This window comes from Peromyscus eremicus, chromosome 1, assembly GCF_949786415.1.
Source record: "Peromyscus eremicus chromosome 1, PerEre_H2_v1, whole genome shotgun sequence".
In the NCBI taxonomy this organism is placed as follows: domain Eukaryota; kingdom Metazoa; phylum Chordata; class Mammalia; order Rodentia; family Cricetidae; genus Peromyscus; species Peromyscus eremicus.
The window spans coordinates 82,149,526-82,165,143 of record NC_081416.1 but is presented as its reverse complement, the minus strand read 5'-3'; the positions used below and the strand labels follow the sequence as shown (position 1 = coordinate 82,165,143).

At 42.1% G+C, this 15,618-nt stretch overlaps 1 protein-coding gene across 1 annotated transcript; it reads left to right on the top strand.

Annotated features, from left to right (window-relative positions):
- Positions 1–2,546: 2,546 nt before the first annotated feature.
- Anks4b (ankyrin repeat and sterile alpha motif domain containing 4B) lies at positions 2,547–14,149 on the top strand. The gene is made up of 2 exons (XM_059251321.1): positions 2,547–3,156; positions 12,286–14,149. Exons 1-2 carry the CDS (start codon positions 2,993–2,995, stop codon positions 13,358–13,360), a joined length of 1,239 nt encoding a protein of 412 aa, XP_059107304.1. The 5' UTR covers positions 2,547–2,992; the 3' UTR covers positions 13,361–14,149.
- Positions 14,150–15,618: the final 1,469 nt, after the last annotated feature.

The window sequence follows — 15,618 nt, the reverse complement described above, 5'->3', positions numbered from 1 at the left end:
CAGTGAATACATCTCCTGACATTAAAATTAAAGGAATTTAAGCTAGCTGGGCTACTGGGTCTCAATTGCTTTTCTAATCATTAACCTAAGCCACAGTCTATAGGGCTCCTCAGTAGAAACTCATGTGTTCTAGCTGTGTGGCACAGTTAGACAGTACAGCTTAGGAAGGAATCATCTTCATAATAATCTATAGGTAAAAATGCCCAGTAGAACTGGATGTTTCTATGAATAAACACACTGCATTACAGGCAGTGGGATCTCCCCACACCCGTTCATACCATGCCAGATCCCAGAGGAAGATGGCAGCAGCCAACATGTAAAGGTACAGCAGAAGCAAAAGACATTCTGGGGTCTGTGGTCTCGGGCCTTGCCCATCTGAGATTCACCCATCAGAGAGTTTTCCCCTGACACCTTGAACTTCAATTGCAACCTGCTGCTCCTCTGACATGGCCACTGGCATGTTTCTTTGTGTATGGTGTGCATGTGCCATGCTGTGTGTGTGGAAGTCAGAGAACAACATGTACGAGTTAGTTCTCTCCAGCCTGTGGGTCCCAGGGATCAGGTTTTCAGGCTTGGCAGCAAGGGCCTTTACCTGCTGACCCAAGCCCACAGTCATTGTTATTGTCTTAGTTACTTTTCTGTTCCTGTGATAAAACACCATCACCAAGACAATTTATAGAAGAAAGAGTTTATTCTGGCCTTACAGCTCCTCAGTCCATGAGGCTGAGCAGCAGCTGAGAGTTCACATCTTGAACCACAAACAAGCATCTAACTTGAAATGGCATGAGTCTTTTCAAACCTCAAAACCCACTCCCAGTGACATACTGTCTTCAACAAGGCCACACCTTCTAATGCTCCCCAAACAGCCACTACTGGGGACCAAGTATTTCAATGCCTGAGACTTGTGAGGTTATGAGGGACGCCTCATTGAAAACATCACATTAGGTATATAAAAGCACCAAATTATTATTTTAAATTAATTTTCTTTCCCTATTTAGTATCACATCTTGGTATCTGTACAAACTTTTTGGCTTTGTTTTTTGATACAAGTTTATATCATTTTTATTGGTATTTGCTTGATATAATTTTCCTTTCAGTCTTTTGACAATTTTATGTCTTAGCTTTGTCTATTAATATAAAACATGGTTGAGTCTTGTAACTGAGGAATTTGAGTCATTTAATTTTAGGTTGGTTATAGAAAAATTTGCAATTTAGGTGTTATAAAACCCACAAATGTTCTCCTAACTCTGCTCCAACTACCATCTTGTAAATTTTGATCTGTTTCGCCTTTCATTCTGTTCCAAATAGTTAACAGAGAACTTTACATACAGAATATATAAAGGATTCTCACAATCCATTGGTAATAGAATGACAGAGTGAAAACATGGGGAAAAGATTTGAATACCAGATATAAGAATGGCTAAAAGGCACTTGAAAGGTGCATGTTGGGAAAATGCAAATTAAAGCCATAGTAATGTCATTTCATACCCACTAAGATGGCCACGGAAAAAACAGGTTATAGCAAGAGCTGGCAAGGATGTGGAGAAATTGGAACCCTCATGTGTAATACCCTCCTACGATGTGAAATGGTCCAGTCACTTTGGAAAATGGCAACTTCCCTCCCTCCCCCCTCTCTCTCCCTCCCTCTTTCCCTGAGTGTGTGTGTGTGTGTGTGTGTGTGTGTGTGTGTGTGTGTGTGTGTGAGAGAGAGAGAGAGAGAGAGAGAGAGAGAGAGAGAGAGAGAATGTGTGTGTGCATGCATGTATTAAATGGATAAATGATATTTGAAATGCTAGTATAGAGAAATAATATTCAGCAATAAAAAGAATGAACTTCAAAACATATTCCTTTTAAGTAAAGCCCCCCCCCAAACTATGTAGCCCAGGATTCCATTGATATGAAATGCTCACAAATGCAGCTATATAGAGGGAAAATTGATTCATGGTTTCCTAAGGTTTAGAGTAGGAATTCATTGCTAATAAACACAAAGGATATCTTTTAAAAGTTTTGTTTTTACATTTGTTTATTTAGGATATGAGAGTCTGAGTTGGTATGAGTTCCAAGATTATAGGCTCATGAGGGATGTTTTAGTGTGGAGAAAATGTTGCAAAACTGAGTTGAAAGAGGGCAATTGGCCAGTATTTGAATTTACAAGACTAGGAAAGAAGTGAATTTATTAACTATGCTGCAAGTACTCAGCAGACAATCGCAGCATCAACAGAAAGATCACCCACATGAAACAGTGGTGCATGGGAGTGGGACACATTGAAGTTGTCCTCTGTGGTTAGGGTGACCTACAGCAATCTCCACTATGCAAATGAGGGGCATCCTGATTGGTTGATATTTTATTCCCAGGGGCCTCTGGGTTCACATGGTGCAGCCTCTGGTCAGGGTTGTACTTGGTTTAGATTGGTTGCACTTGGTTACATCATTCTGCAACCAGAAAGTGCTCTGTTTCCTTTTTGTGGCATTTCCCGGACGGTAACCTGTTTGTTTTCTGCTCTGTCAGTTAGCCTCTCTCCACACTATGGTAAAGGTTTTACAACTGTAAATTTACTAAAATCATTCTGTTTATACTTCAAATGGCTAAGTTTCAAGTTATACAAATTATACCTGTAAAAATCTGTGGAAACATCCCATCCTCCCACACCAGTGAACTTAAACAGTTCTGAGTTTATTGAGAGTATTTTCTACATTCTGTGCCTGGCTGACCAGTATCACATCTGACACTTGTTAATGGACACTAAAGATTAAATGTGCTTCACTACCCTCATGACGGACACGATGTGTTCATTGTCAGGACTGGTTCTGAAAGGAAAGGTCCAAGTCCAGGGCTGCAGGCCTTCCTGGCTGCCTTCCAGGGAGAGAGGCTGGAATGAGCTTTGCCCTGGGGTGATGGTCCCTGTCACTGATTAACCAGCCCTGTTGGAAGGCTGCACCACCAGCACTCCCCACACAAAGACACCTGGCCGAGTCCTGGGCGGCAGAAAAAATGTCCACCCGCTATCACCAAGCAGCAAGTGACAGCTACCTGGAACTTCTGAAGGAGGCCACCAAGCGTGATCTGAATCTCTCAGATGACGATGGCATGACACCCACTCTCCTGGCAGCCTACCACGGCAACCTGGAGGCCTTGGAGATAATCTGCAGCAGAGGGTGAGTGATTTCTGTCAGGGCAGCCTGGGGTCCTCCAAAGCAGCAGCAAGAGGCGGGGGAGTCCGAGTAGACATTTTGCCTCTTTCTAGGCTCTCTAAGTAGTTGGCTTTTAGAGAAAGACAAGACTAAGCAAGGCATGGTTTCTTTCCCTATAAGAACAGCCACCTGGGGGTTACTCAGCCAGAGGGGTGGGTGGGTATTGTAATTGTATGCATTGAAAATCATTTCCATGGATTGAAACGGTTGACTCTTTAAAAAGAGGTCACCATTCCGCTCAGTTCAGTCATCCTCCTTGGTTAGGACATGTTTTTATTTGACTTTTTCAATTGTGTCATTCAAACCCACCTTTTACGAGCCCTCAGTTTTGGTGTAAGTCCCTGATTCTTGAATGAAATTTCTGGCTTTACAAGCTGTAAGAGGGATCTCCAGTTCATCTTTACTTTTGTTTTGTTTTGTTTTATTTTATTTTATAATTTAATTTAATTTTTACATATCAGCCACAGATTCCCTTGTTCTCCCCCCTCCCCCATTCCCCTCTCCTCCAGGGCAAAGACTCCCCTGGGGATTGAGTTCAACCTGGTAGATTCAATCCAGGCAGGTCCAGTCCCCTCCTCCTAGGCTGAGCTAAGTGTCCCTGCATAAGGCCCAGGTTCCAAACAGCCAGCTCATGCACTGAGGATAGGTTCCGGTCCCACTGCCTGGGGGCCTCCCAAACAGATCAAGCTAGTCAACTGTCTCACTTATCCAGAGGTCCTGATCCAGTTGGGGGCTCCTCAGCCATTGGTTCATAGTTCATGTGTTTTCATTTGTTTGTCTATTTGTCCCTGTGCTTTTTCCAATCTTGGTCTCAACAATTCTCGCTCATATAAACCCTCCTCTTTCTTGCCAATTGGACTCCTGGAGCTCCACCTGGGGCCTGGCTGTAGATTCAATGCAATCCCCATCAAAATACCATCTTTACTTTAAATTTTATTTCTGGGCAACACACACACACACACACACACACACACACACACACACACACACACGGGGGTCAGCTGGGAGAGGGAGAGAGAAACACAGACAGACAGATACATGGGCGTGTCAGGGGGAGAGACAGACAGATAGACACACACACAGATGGAAGAGGGGAAGATGAGAGAGAGAAACAGACACACACAGAGGGAGGAGGGGGAGAGGGAGAGAGAGAGAAATAGACAGACAGACAAACAGACACACCCCACCCCTAAATTTTAATTCAAGTCTTTGCTAACTCTTCTATTCTGCTTGTCCTGCCCATCATCAGAGGGCTAGTCAGGGTTGGCAGCTGTGCCTTAAGAAAGGGAGAGACGGAGCAAGAGAGAAATCTGAGGGAGGGAGTGAGGAAGAGCAAGAGGAAGAGGAGGGGAGGAGTAAGGGAGCCAAGTGAATGCATTCCATACAGTTAGCATCTGGTAAGTGACAGTCCTCCCTCCCTCCCCCCCTCTCCTCCCTCTTGCTCTTTCTTCCTCCTCCTCTGATTCTTCTTCCCCTTCCTTTGTGGTGCTGTCTAGAGGACGCTGATCAACAGAATGTCCTGGTTTCTGTCGTGGCAATCAGATTTGAGAGGGAAAGACAAAGAAGTGGCTTATGGCAGACATAACAGAGCCTGTTCCAGAGAGGGGAAGTGAAGCTTGTATTAGAAAGACAAGCAGATGACCAAGGGCTGAAGGAAGCATCTTTCCTCTAAGACAGAGCACGGTGTGCTCCAAGGATGGAAGACGTTGAGTTTGGCTGGACGTGACTTGCACAGCAACAGGACAAGCCTAAGTGATAAAACCAGACAACAGGAGTCTTGAATTTCTGTTAAGGACTTGAACCTCATCCTGAGTGCCAGGAAACCACACCTTGTATTTACAAAGGAAGCCTTCCGATAGATTTATGCTTATAAATACTGTTCCAGTGGTTACACAGTGGTTACAGAGAATGTTTAAGGACATTCAAGGTGAACTGAACTCACATGGTGACAATGGGTATGAGTAGACACAGGGAGATTCCAGTGGCAGTTTGGATGCAGAATAGCTGGTGATTAGATGTAAGCAAATAAAGGGAAAGAGGCTCAACATCCATGTTTTCATTAAACAGATTGTAGATATGGGCACCTCATTGAATTGAGGGACATGTCAGAAAAAGCATGCCCACTGTCTACATTACATCTTCTGAAAACTTAAGTCAAGATAAATCTTTCCTCTTTTCAGTTAATGCTTCAGTTATTTGTTATAGTAATAAAATATCTAACACACTTCCTTAATTTAATTTATAGGGACACTTTAGTATTATAATCAGCAAATTTGCTTCCTAGGTTATCCCTATGTTGAATACACATTTTTTTCTAATTTTCAGTGTTGTGATGATTATTTTTCTACATAATCTTTGTGTCCAACTCTCAGAACTGAAGTTTTTTAATAGTTGGCATGCATCTTAGCCTACTTCTGCTATGATAACAGAATGCCTCAGCAAGGTAATTTCTAGAGGGTAGAACTTATTCTCATAGTTCTAAGAGTAGTACAGAAGTCTAAAATCAAGTTGGCAAGAAGTTCAGTTCCTAGAGACCCAGTCTCCGCCCCCAAGATGGCTCCTTAGTGCTGCGGCCTCCGAGGGGAGAAAGGCGGAGTCCTCACACAGTAGAAGAGAATGAAGAAGGGGTACGCAAACCAAAAAAAAAAAAAAATGAAAAAGCAAATTCCCTCCCTTGATAAGGAATCCCTTCCACAAGGTGAAGGGTGGGGTTCCTAGTGAGGATGAAAAGTCCAGCACTGAACCACCATTGCATTCCCACCTTCGTAAGCTCTGTATCTGTAACCCTGCCCCACTTTTATAATGGGGTCTTCAACATTGGTTTATAACATTGATTTTCAAAGGTGTGTGTGTGTAAAGGGTGAGTGATGGTGCCAGCATGCCACAGCGCACATGAGGAGGTCAGAGCTTCGTGTGTCAGTCCTCACTTTTGTAGCTGGAGAATTTCTCTCCAGCTCCCGCCAAGTCCCGCCAGTCCCGGAGCCCACTTATAAAATAAACACACAGACTCTTACAATATTTAAACTGTTTGGCCATTAGCTCAGGCCTACCATTGTTTAGCTCTTACTCTTATATTTATCCCATTTCTATTAATCTATACTTTGCCACGTGGCTCGTGGCTTATTGGTACCTTACATCTTCCTTGTCCTGGCGGCGGCTCCAGCCAGTCTCTCCCTTCCCTTCCTGTTTCCTCAATTCTTCTCTCTGTTAGTCCCGCCTATACTTTCTGTCTGGCTATTGGCCAATCAGTGTTTTATTTATATAGAGTGATATCCACAGCACACTTTCCACTGTGTTTGAGAGTGGGTCTCTTGTTACTTACAGGCTAGCTGCCCATGAACCTCCAAGGACTCCTGTCCCTGCCTCCCATCTTGCCAGAGGAGCACTGGCATTAGATATGCCTCTGCATCTGGCTTTATGTGAGTTCTGGGGATCTGAACTTAGGGCTTTATGCTGGTGGAGCAAGCAATTTACCCACTGAGCCATCTCCACGGCCTTCAAAATGCTTTTAAAGTTAACAATCTGAACCATTTGTCATATATATACATATATATATATATATATATATAATATGCTTACAATTAGTATTTTAACAATTGATACTTTAACTATAAATAAAATATAAATGTACACATATATAATATGTTATATATACTTATGGGATACATGAATATGTGATACATATTTTATGTGCATGAATGTGTCAATCTCTGCTATATAATTCTAACTTGAAGGTCATTTATTCCAAAATATTAGCTGATAAATATGATCTTTCAAAATTTTCTTTTGTACACCTGCACAAGTGTATTGTTTTCTTTAAAAAGGCAATCATATAGTTCATAATGATAAAATAACGATATATCGTTAACAATGTGCACTTAAAAGTTGATATGCATACCACTGCTTTTCATGACTACAAGATATTTTATTGTTTTATCATTATTTATTTATTTTAAACTATCAAAAATTGTACAGCCACACATGATGATAGTGCACACCTATATTCCCAGCATCTTGAGTCAAGAAGATTTGAGACTGATTCCAGCCCAGACTTCATAGCAAGTCCCTGTCTCCAAAATTGTGCATGTATTTATGATATACAATATGGTATTTTAAATACATTTGTATTATGAAATGATTGGATCATGCTAATTATATGATAACTTGCAGACTGATCATTTTTTGTGGTGAGGATATTTAAAATATATCTTCTTAACAATTTTCAAGTATGTAAAGCACTGTCTTTTTTATGTCATCACCAATTATAGAGTGAATTGCTTGAACTCTTTCTTCTTAATGGATATTTTGTATCTTTAAGTCTCTATCACCATACTTCTCTTCCTACCCTCGACTGCTGTCTACTCAAGAGACTTCTGTAGGTCCCATATTTTTTAGATTCCACATTTAAGTGAAATTATGAGGTGTTTGTCTTTTTGTGCCTAGCTTATTTCACTGAACATAATGTCTTCCAGGCTCATCCATGTTTCCAAATGCAGGATTTTCTTTTTCTTTAAGGCAAAAAAGTATTCCATATATGCACACACATATACACTTTTTTCATTTATTTACTGGTGCAGGCAAATTGATTCTGTAATTTATTCAATTAGTTGCCCATTTATAACATTTTATTCTGTCTCAATTCAGTGCAGAGACTTAACTTTTTGTCTTGTTGGCTGTTACAAGTAGAGTTGAAAGGAACAACCTTGCTCATTCAGCTTTGTCCAAGGCTTCACATTTCCTTGGGATAAAGTCTTCAAAGTAGAACGGTGGATTCTGGGGGTGCCCTGGTCTTTTGATGTATATCCTGCCAAGAAATCTGAGCCAGATAATGCTTTTCCCAGCATGGTCCTCTCCTTGTGATCCCACTAAAACCAAACAACTGACAGTTTTCAATTGTTTCCTGTTGGATAGGCAAACACTGGCAGTGTATGGTTTTAATTGGCATTTCCTTCATTATTATAAGTCCAAATAATTCCTTTTTATGTAGAAAAAAACATTTTTGATGGAATTACTATTTTCTGAGAACAGCTTTACACATATTTAAAATCAACTTCAAAAGAAGAAATTGGAATGGAGCAGATGCCTAGAGTGTTGTAATTTAAGCAAATTACCCACTTAGCAACAATAACAAGCTGATTTAAAAATTATTGATCAAAATGATTGCTTACTAAAAAATCAAGGGCAAAATATAGCTTATTTTAAATTGCTTCTCAGAGAGTTTCTCTTTTGGGAAAAAATACCAACACTAGATTGAATCTGTCCTAAAGAATCCATAGGATATTAGCATTAGATTTAGTCCATCAAACAAAGGTGCTGGTTTTAGGTGGCTGGGCAGATATCTGCATGGTGCTGCTAAGAACCGTGAGCCAGAAAGCTGCGTTTAGTAAAATGCGCTGGAGTCCCAGCTCTGGAAAGGCAGGGAGAGGAGCATCTTGGGGGCTTGCTGGTCACTCCAGTCTAGATGGTTGGCGAGCTCTGCTTTCAGTGAAAGACCCTGCTTCAAAAACAATAAAGATGGAGAAGCAATTGAGAAAGACAACCAGGTTAACCTCTGCCCTCTATGTGTACATGCTGGAGCGCGCGCGCGCGCGCGCGCACACACACACACACACACACACACAAAGAGACGTCAGTCAGGCATGGTGGTGCATGCCTGTAATCCCAGAAAAATCAGGAAACTGAGGTAGGAGGATTCAGCCTTGAAAGTCAGCCTTAGTTACATAGAAAGACTCCTTACAAACAGATAGAGGCAGGGGAGAGTATGATTAAATTTAGAAAGACTTCATGAAGCTTGACATTAATAAATTTTTATATCAATTGAAAAACCAATGGATCATCTTCCTGACAGTTTAATTTGGAATTTTACATTTGAAATTTTCTCTAAAGAAGATCCACCTCTGCCCAATCTCAGGCTTCCTTGTATCTTAAAAGCATCACAGAAGACGCACTGAGTTGGGAAAATTCACTCCATTCTGCCTGAAGTTTATGGATTTAACCCAGACTCTTAGCACCCTGTTACTTCCCGCTACAACCCACCCTGCCCAGTACTTCTTCTTTACTTTAGCCAATCCAAGGATAATTCAGGCAAATTTAATCAGTGTGTTTTTGTTTATGCCACAGTCACATCTTGGCTCTTTTCCAGCTCTGCTTTGATGTCTAGGGTACTTAAGGGGTCCTTTGAATATGGTGTTCAGTTAAGTAAATAAAAAGTGAAACCACGTGTTTGGGGATGAGGAACTGTGCTCCCCAAAGATTCGAATGTGCCAAGGCTGGAAGGGGGGTCTCCTTTGATCCAAAATAATTAAATTGGGCTAACTGGCTAGGGCCCTCTTCACAGAGGCTCCCTGACAGAACAGTGTTATTTAACATTTGCTTTCCTTAGATTCAATTTCATTTTCTTTCCTTCCTGTTCCCATTCCTTTACCCATAACTCCATGCTGTCTGGTCACACTGATGGACACTCTGGGTTCCCCAAATATGCCATGTGATATCACCCATTCTCGTCTGTGCCCATGCTGTTCTCTGTGTGAAACAGGAGGCCGACCTGTGGCAGGACATAGCCCACAAACGGGCTTTACTTGGATTTCCCTGTGGTTTTCTTTTAAAATTGAGCCAACATTTAAATGAATTCCACAGAATTCTGGAGTTCAGCCTTCATTTGAAAAGTGGACGTGGTAACACCATTTCTGCTTCCTTAGGGCATAGCCAGAGCTGCTCCACTACTGTGGTTTCTAGGAGTGTGAGCATATCTCGGTCTTTGCTGAGAAACCCAGTTGTGTGTCCTCTTGGGGCAGATTTTGAGATTTCTGCTAGAAACTACAGATGACAAAAGGAGAAACATAATGCAGGCTTTTCCCTCTTGGGAAAATTAATTGGGTAAATGGAGCACAACTACTTGATAAATAAAATAACCCTGTAAATACTTAGCTACAAGAACTAGGCCAGCATGGTGGTTTGCACCTGTAGTCCTGGTACTGGGGAAGCTGCTATGAGGGATCAGCACAAGTCTGAGCAAGCTTGGACTACATAGTGAGTTCCAGCCTGTCTGAGACACAGAGCAAGATGCTACCTCAAAAACAAACAAACAAACAAACAAATGACTAGGGAGATGGCTCTGTGGGGAATGGTGTTTGCAGCTGAGCCTGGTGACCTGAGATTGACCCCTGGGTCCCACATGGTGGAAGGAGAGAACTAACTACTGTAAGTTGCCCTCTGCTCTCCATATGCATATTGTGGGACATTCACGCCCACACATATACACACAGGAAACAAACGCATTTAATTTCTGAAAAAAATTAAAAATTAAAAACCCCCAAAGAGTGTTATAGTGGTAGAAATTGACCAAGTGGCCACGAGAAAAGATAAATATAGGAGTGTGGAGAAGAGAGCAATGATGATAATGTACATTAAATGTATGTATGCATAGTTTACCAAGCACTGTTCTGTGTTACATATGTGCTTAAATTCATACAAAAGCTCTCTCAGAGGCATTATTATTATTCTCAATAAACAGTTAGGATAGAAGACTTGTGGCTGGGTAAGTGGACAAGCTGGGTTATATTCACATAAGACTTTTATTATGACACAGATGGTTAACCATGAGACAGGCCTGATCCAAGGGATGCCACCTGTTGGGCTGGGGATATAGCTCCATGGTAGAACATGTGGCAGGCACATTTGAGGCCCTGGGCTCTACCCTTAGTGCTGCAAAAGTAAAAATGGAAGTGTGCTGCCTGTTACCAACATTCAAAACAACTGCACCCTCCAAGAGTCTTACTTTACTCCTGGGATGGTGATTGGTTCAGAACTGAGGCAACCAGGGGTTTACAGGGAGGAGATCCAAGTCTGAATTATCAAATTATAGGATTCTGGTTGTGCCACATAGGGACATTTGTATTAACATACGTGTTAATATTTGTATTAACATGTGTTAAAACATATGTTAATACATAGGGAGCCTGTGAATCACCTGAAGATCTTGTCAAGCTCTAGTTTCTGATCTAGTAAGTCTGGGTTGGGCCCAAATTCTGCATTTCATTAACACCATGGGTAATCTGTTGCTGCTGCTGCCAGTGTGTTTGGGTCAAAACACTCCTCAGAGTGGAATCAGTATGGTACCTTAGCATCCTCTACAAGGGTGTAGATTTTTTTTGCTTCTGTGTCAGCTTCCCACCAGCAGTGGTGAGAGCTTTTTCAATTCATCTCCCTGCTCTGCTTCAGTAGGGTCTGTACTTGTATCTCAAGGCCTCACAGGAAATAGAAGCTTTTTTTTTTCTGATTGATTTTTGTTTTGTTTTCTGCTTTTGACTCATGGGAGGGCTGATGTATTGACTAGAATCAGCTCCCTCCAAGTCCTCCAAGAATACTGCTAAGTTGTCAGGACAACTGAAAGCCAATTAAACACAGAAATAATTGAAATGATATAAACTTACAATTGAACACATTTTATTAAAATGTAGCACTTGAAACTCACCACTTCATAGTTAGTTCAGTATTTTTCTTGTGTGTGCACTCTGAAGTTACAGATTTCTATAAATTTTTATGGTAGAAGTAAAATAGCATACTATTGCTTGTCTCTTCTAATCTTCATGTGGCAACATGAAGATTCTCATGGTGGGCAGACGTACACAATCATATATGCTATAAATCAGGGCTTTGATGTTTTTTCCATGAATGAGCCCATTGTCAAACATTCAAGAGTATACCATTGGGTGATATTATTCTTGGCTTCAGGGAAACTTCTAACTGAGCTCAATTAGAATTAGGCATGGCACTATATTTCCTTTCTGTGAGTCATGTGATCCAACTCTGGCCAATGTGATATGAAAGTGACTCTGCCAGGAAGTTTTTTGGGAAGGTTTTTTTTTTTTTTTTTTTTTTTCCTTCTAAAAGGGAAGCCTAGCATGGAGATGGCTCTCTCTACTTCTGGCCATCTGGTGTCTGGCTCTGACACAGCTAAACTCAGCAGCCATCATATGTCAATGTCAAGGCAGGATAAACATGCATTTTGTTGGTTGTTTTTGGTTTTTTTTATAGACCTCATGTTCAGTGAAAAAGAAATTTAACATGCATCTTTCATATTTTCGTCTCTAGTGGGGATCCTGATAAGTGCGACATCTGGGGAAATACTCCTCTACATTATGCAGCCTCCAATGGCCACACCCACTGCATCTCGTTTCTAGTCAACTTTGGTGCCAACATCTTTGCCCTAGATAATGACCTGAAGTCCCCATTGGACGCTGCTGCCAGCAGGGAGCAGAAGGAATGTGTTGCTCTCCTGGATAAGGCTGCTACCATACAGAACACCACGAACCCCAAGAAGGTCACCCGACTGAAGGAGCAGGCTCTGAGGAATGCCAGGAGGCAGATGAAAGAATGCGAGCGACTTCAGGAGAAGCACCAAAACAAGATGGCCCGCTCCTACAGCAAGGAGGACTCGGGGACTCTTTCTTCTTTCCATGGCACCTTCCCCAGCTCATCGCTTTCCAAGGCTTCTGCTGGTGGATTTGGGTCACTGTCTAAAGGCATCAAAGACACCTTTAAGATAAAATTTAAGAAGAACAAAGATACCGCAGAGCAGGTGGAGAAGGGAGGCAGGAATGGGCAGAGGCATGTAATGGAAGTGTTCAGAGAGGAGGAAGAAGACTCATTTCCAGAGGACGTCAGAGAGAAGCTCCAGTTGTCAGCAGAGAAAGCCAGGGATGTACAACATGAGTCTATTCTCAACCGCCCAGGGCTAGGGAGTATTGTTTTTAGAAGGAACAGAGTACTGGACCTTGAGGACATCACAGACAGCAAGAGAGAGTCGGGGTTTAAAATACTCAGTGAGTTGTTCCAAAGACCAGGAGCAGCTGATGAAGAGGAGGATGAAGAGGGGGAGGCAAACAGTACTGCAGGCGACCTTCCTTGGGACGAAGAAGTAGAATGGGAGGAGGACGTGGTGGATGCCACCCCGCTGGAAGTGTTCTTGCAGTCTCAGCAACTAGAGGAATTCCTTCCCATGTTCATGAGAGAGCAGATGGACCTAGAAGCCCTGCTGCTTTGCTCTGACGAGGACCTTCAGAATATCCACATGCAGCTGGGCCCCAGAAAGAAAGTCCTCAATGCCATAGACAAGAGGAAGCAGGCACTCCAGCAGCCTGGGCAGCTGGTGGACACCAGCCTCTGATGGAGGCCACTGGTGAGCAGGGTGACCTGAGCATGTGGTCATGCTGAGTTCCCTTGGGAGGACCACAGGAAGCACCCTGGACCTGATCTTTGTCCAGTGAAAGACCTCTGTGTATAGGTGTTAAGGTTTTAGAGAGGACTCTCAAAACAGAGGCCCAGACTCTGGGAGATAGTCTGTATTCAAGTAAACCATCAGTTAAAAAATAAAAGCCAGGAGACCTTGGAACAAGAAAACTGTGTTTCTCTTCATGAGTTTGCAGTCTGTCTAGACCAAAGGCTCTCACTGATCTAAAGTGCAAAGCCCAACTTAAATGGATCTAATCTTTTAACAGATATTTACAAGCAACAGGGTTGGGTTTATAGTATTCCTGTTTAAGAATAGGAGAGTGTAGCAGGTGTGGGGGGGATGACAGAAAGAAAATGTGGGGTGCCTATTGTGGAATGATTTTCTAAAGTTTATGTATGGAAACCCTAACCTCTGAGTATTTTTGGAACTAGTACTTTAAAGAGGTGATTAAGGTTATGTGAGGTTATAAGGGTGGGCTCTTAATTCCATGTGACTTAAAAGAAAAGGAAGATAAATCAAGGGTGTGCTCACATAGGAAGAAAAGAGAACAACAGGAAGGCAGCTAGCGTCAATCAGCCAATGAGAGCACCCCACCCCTTACCTCCCAGGAAAATCAAACTTGACAATAGTTTGGACTTCCAGTCCTCTGAGATTTGAAAAGTCAGTTTCTGTTGTTTGAGCCATTCTGCCTGCAGGGTTTTGTTATGGCAGCCTGGGCTGACAAGTGTGTGTAAACAAGAGGGTAGAAAAGGGAGAGAGGGCAAGAAGGATTCAGGAAAACAAGGCCTGTCCCATTTCACAGTCTTTTTAGGGGTTAAGCGCCTTCTGAGATTTAAAAAGGGAGAGAAAAAGTACAGTTTTCAGGAAGATTGAAGACAGAAGTTAATTTTACATATCCATGCTTGCCATGCATGCCTTCACTGTTAGTGTGTATCAGTGGTGCTGTTCTCTAGGTCAGTGCGTGTTATAGTGTAGATCTTCGATGTAGCCCAAAGACTCAGATGCTAATGGCTTTGTCATCTGCCTGTGGAGCTATGGGGAAGAGGTAGACATCCATCCCCCAGGCAGGGCGTAGTAGAAGGAAGTTAGGTCATCGAGACATGCCCTTCAAGTGGGTATTGAGATTTCAAATATTCCCTTTCTTTTCTTTCCAACCACCGTAAGTGAACGGGTTTCCCCTGCCACATGCTTCTAATGGATCCCCTTGCCACAGGTCCAAGCAAAGCCTCGGAAGTGATAAATTAAAACAAACCATTCTTTCTTAATCATGAGCAAATGTCTATTCCCTTCAGGATAGGGCACCGATGACAGACCAGAGAAACAGTTCTACCCTGAGCGATGATTCACATCCTGGGAGCATCCTGGAGCTCCCTGCCTTAAGTTGCAGGCACTCCACCAAAAAGAACCTTTTCTCCCCAGCAACTGCTTTCACAGCCTTGGGAGGGGTCTTGTGAATCTTATAATTTTCATAAGCTTCCTGAGCCTGGCAAATTCTCTATCGCTTCTCCAGTCTTCTGAGACTCTCTCCTCCCTCCAACAGGTAATGTTTCAATTCAGAGGAAGCAGCTACATTGTGGTTATATAATCTCTGTATATTATACAATGTATAAATATGTGTGTGTAATAGTTACACACACCTATATTCCATTTTACTCTTTTTTATTTATCTACTTTATTCTATTGTTCCTCACTCTTCATTCTACACCTCTTTAAACTTCTCTTTTCTCTCTCTCTCACATACACACACACACACATCTAGACTGTGCATATGAGAAGAAAATATGGGATACTAGTCTTTCTGAGTGAGGCTTATTTTGCTTAACAATCCTTGATTCCAGAAAAATATATTAATTCATTCTTTACAGTTGAATAAAATTCCATTGTGTAATGTGCTACATTTTGTTTTTCCATTCATCTGTTGATGGACATCTCAGCTGCTCCCATTTCCTGGCTATTGTGAACAGTGCAGCAATAACTGTGGATGTGCAGATCTGTGTGATATGTTGACTGGGATAGCTGGGTCACATGAGAGATCTGTTTTCAGTTTTTGCAAATGCTGCCACCCTGATTTCCATAGTTCACTTTCCCACCAGCAATGTATACAGATCATCTCTCCAAAATCTTGCATTTTTTTTTAGTGCTGACAGTTGTTAAAAGACAATCTCAAATTGAAACCACTCCTAACCCATAGC

What these genes read in the sequence shown, in the direction of transcription:
- Anks4b (XM_059251321.1), top strand. Translation starts at nt 2,993, where the DNA reads ATGTCCACCCGCTATCACCAAGCAGCAAGTGACAGCTACCTGGAACTT. An exon ending in GAGATAATCTGCAGCAGAGG is followed by an intron (nt 3,157 to 12,285) that starts GTGAGTGATTTC and finishes TTTCGTCTCTAG; the next exon opens with TGGGGATCCTGATAAGTGCG.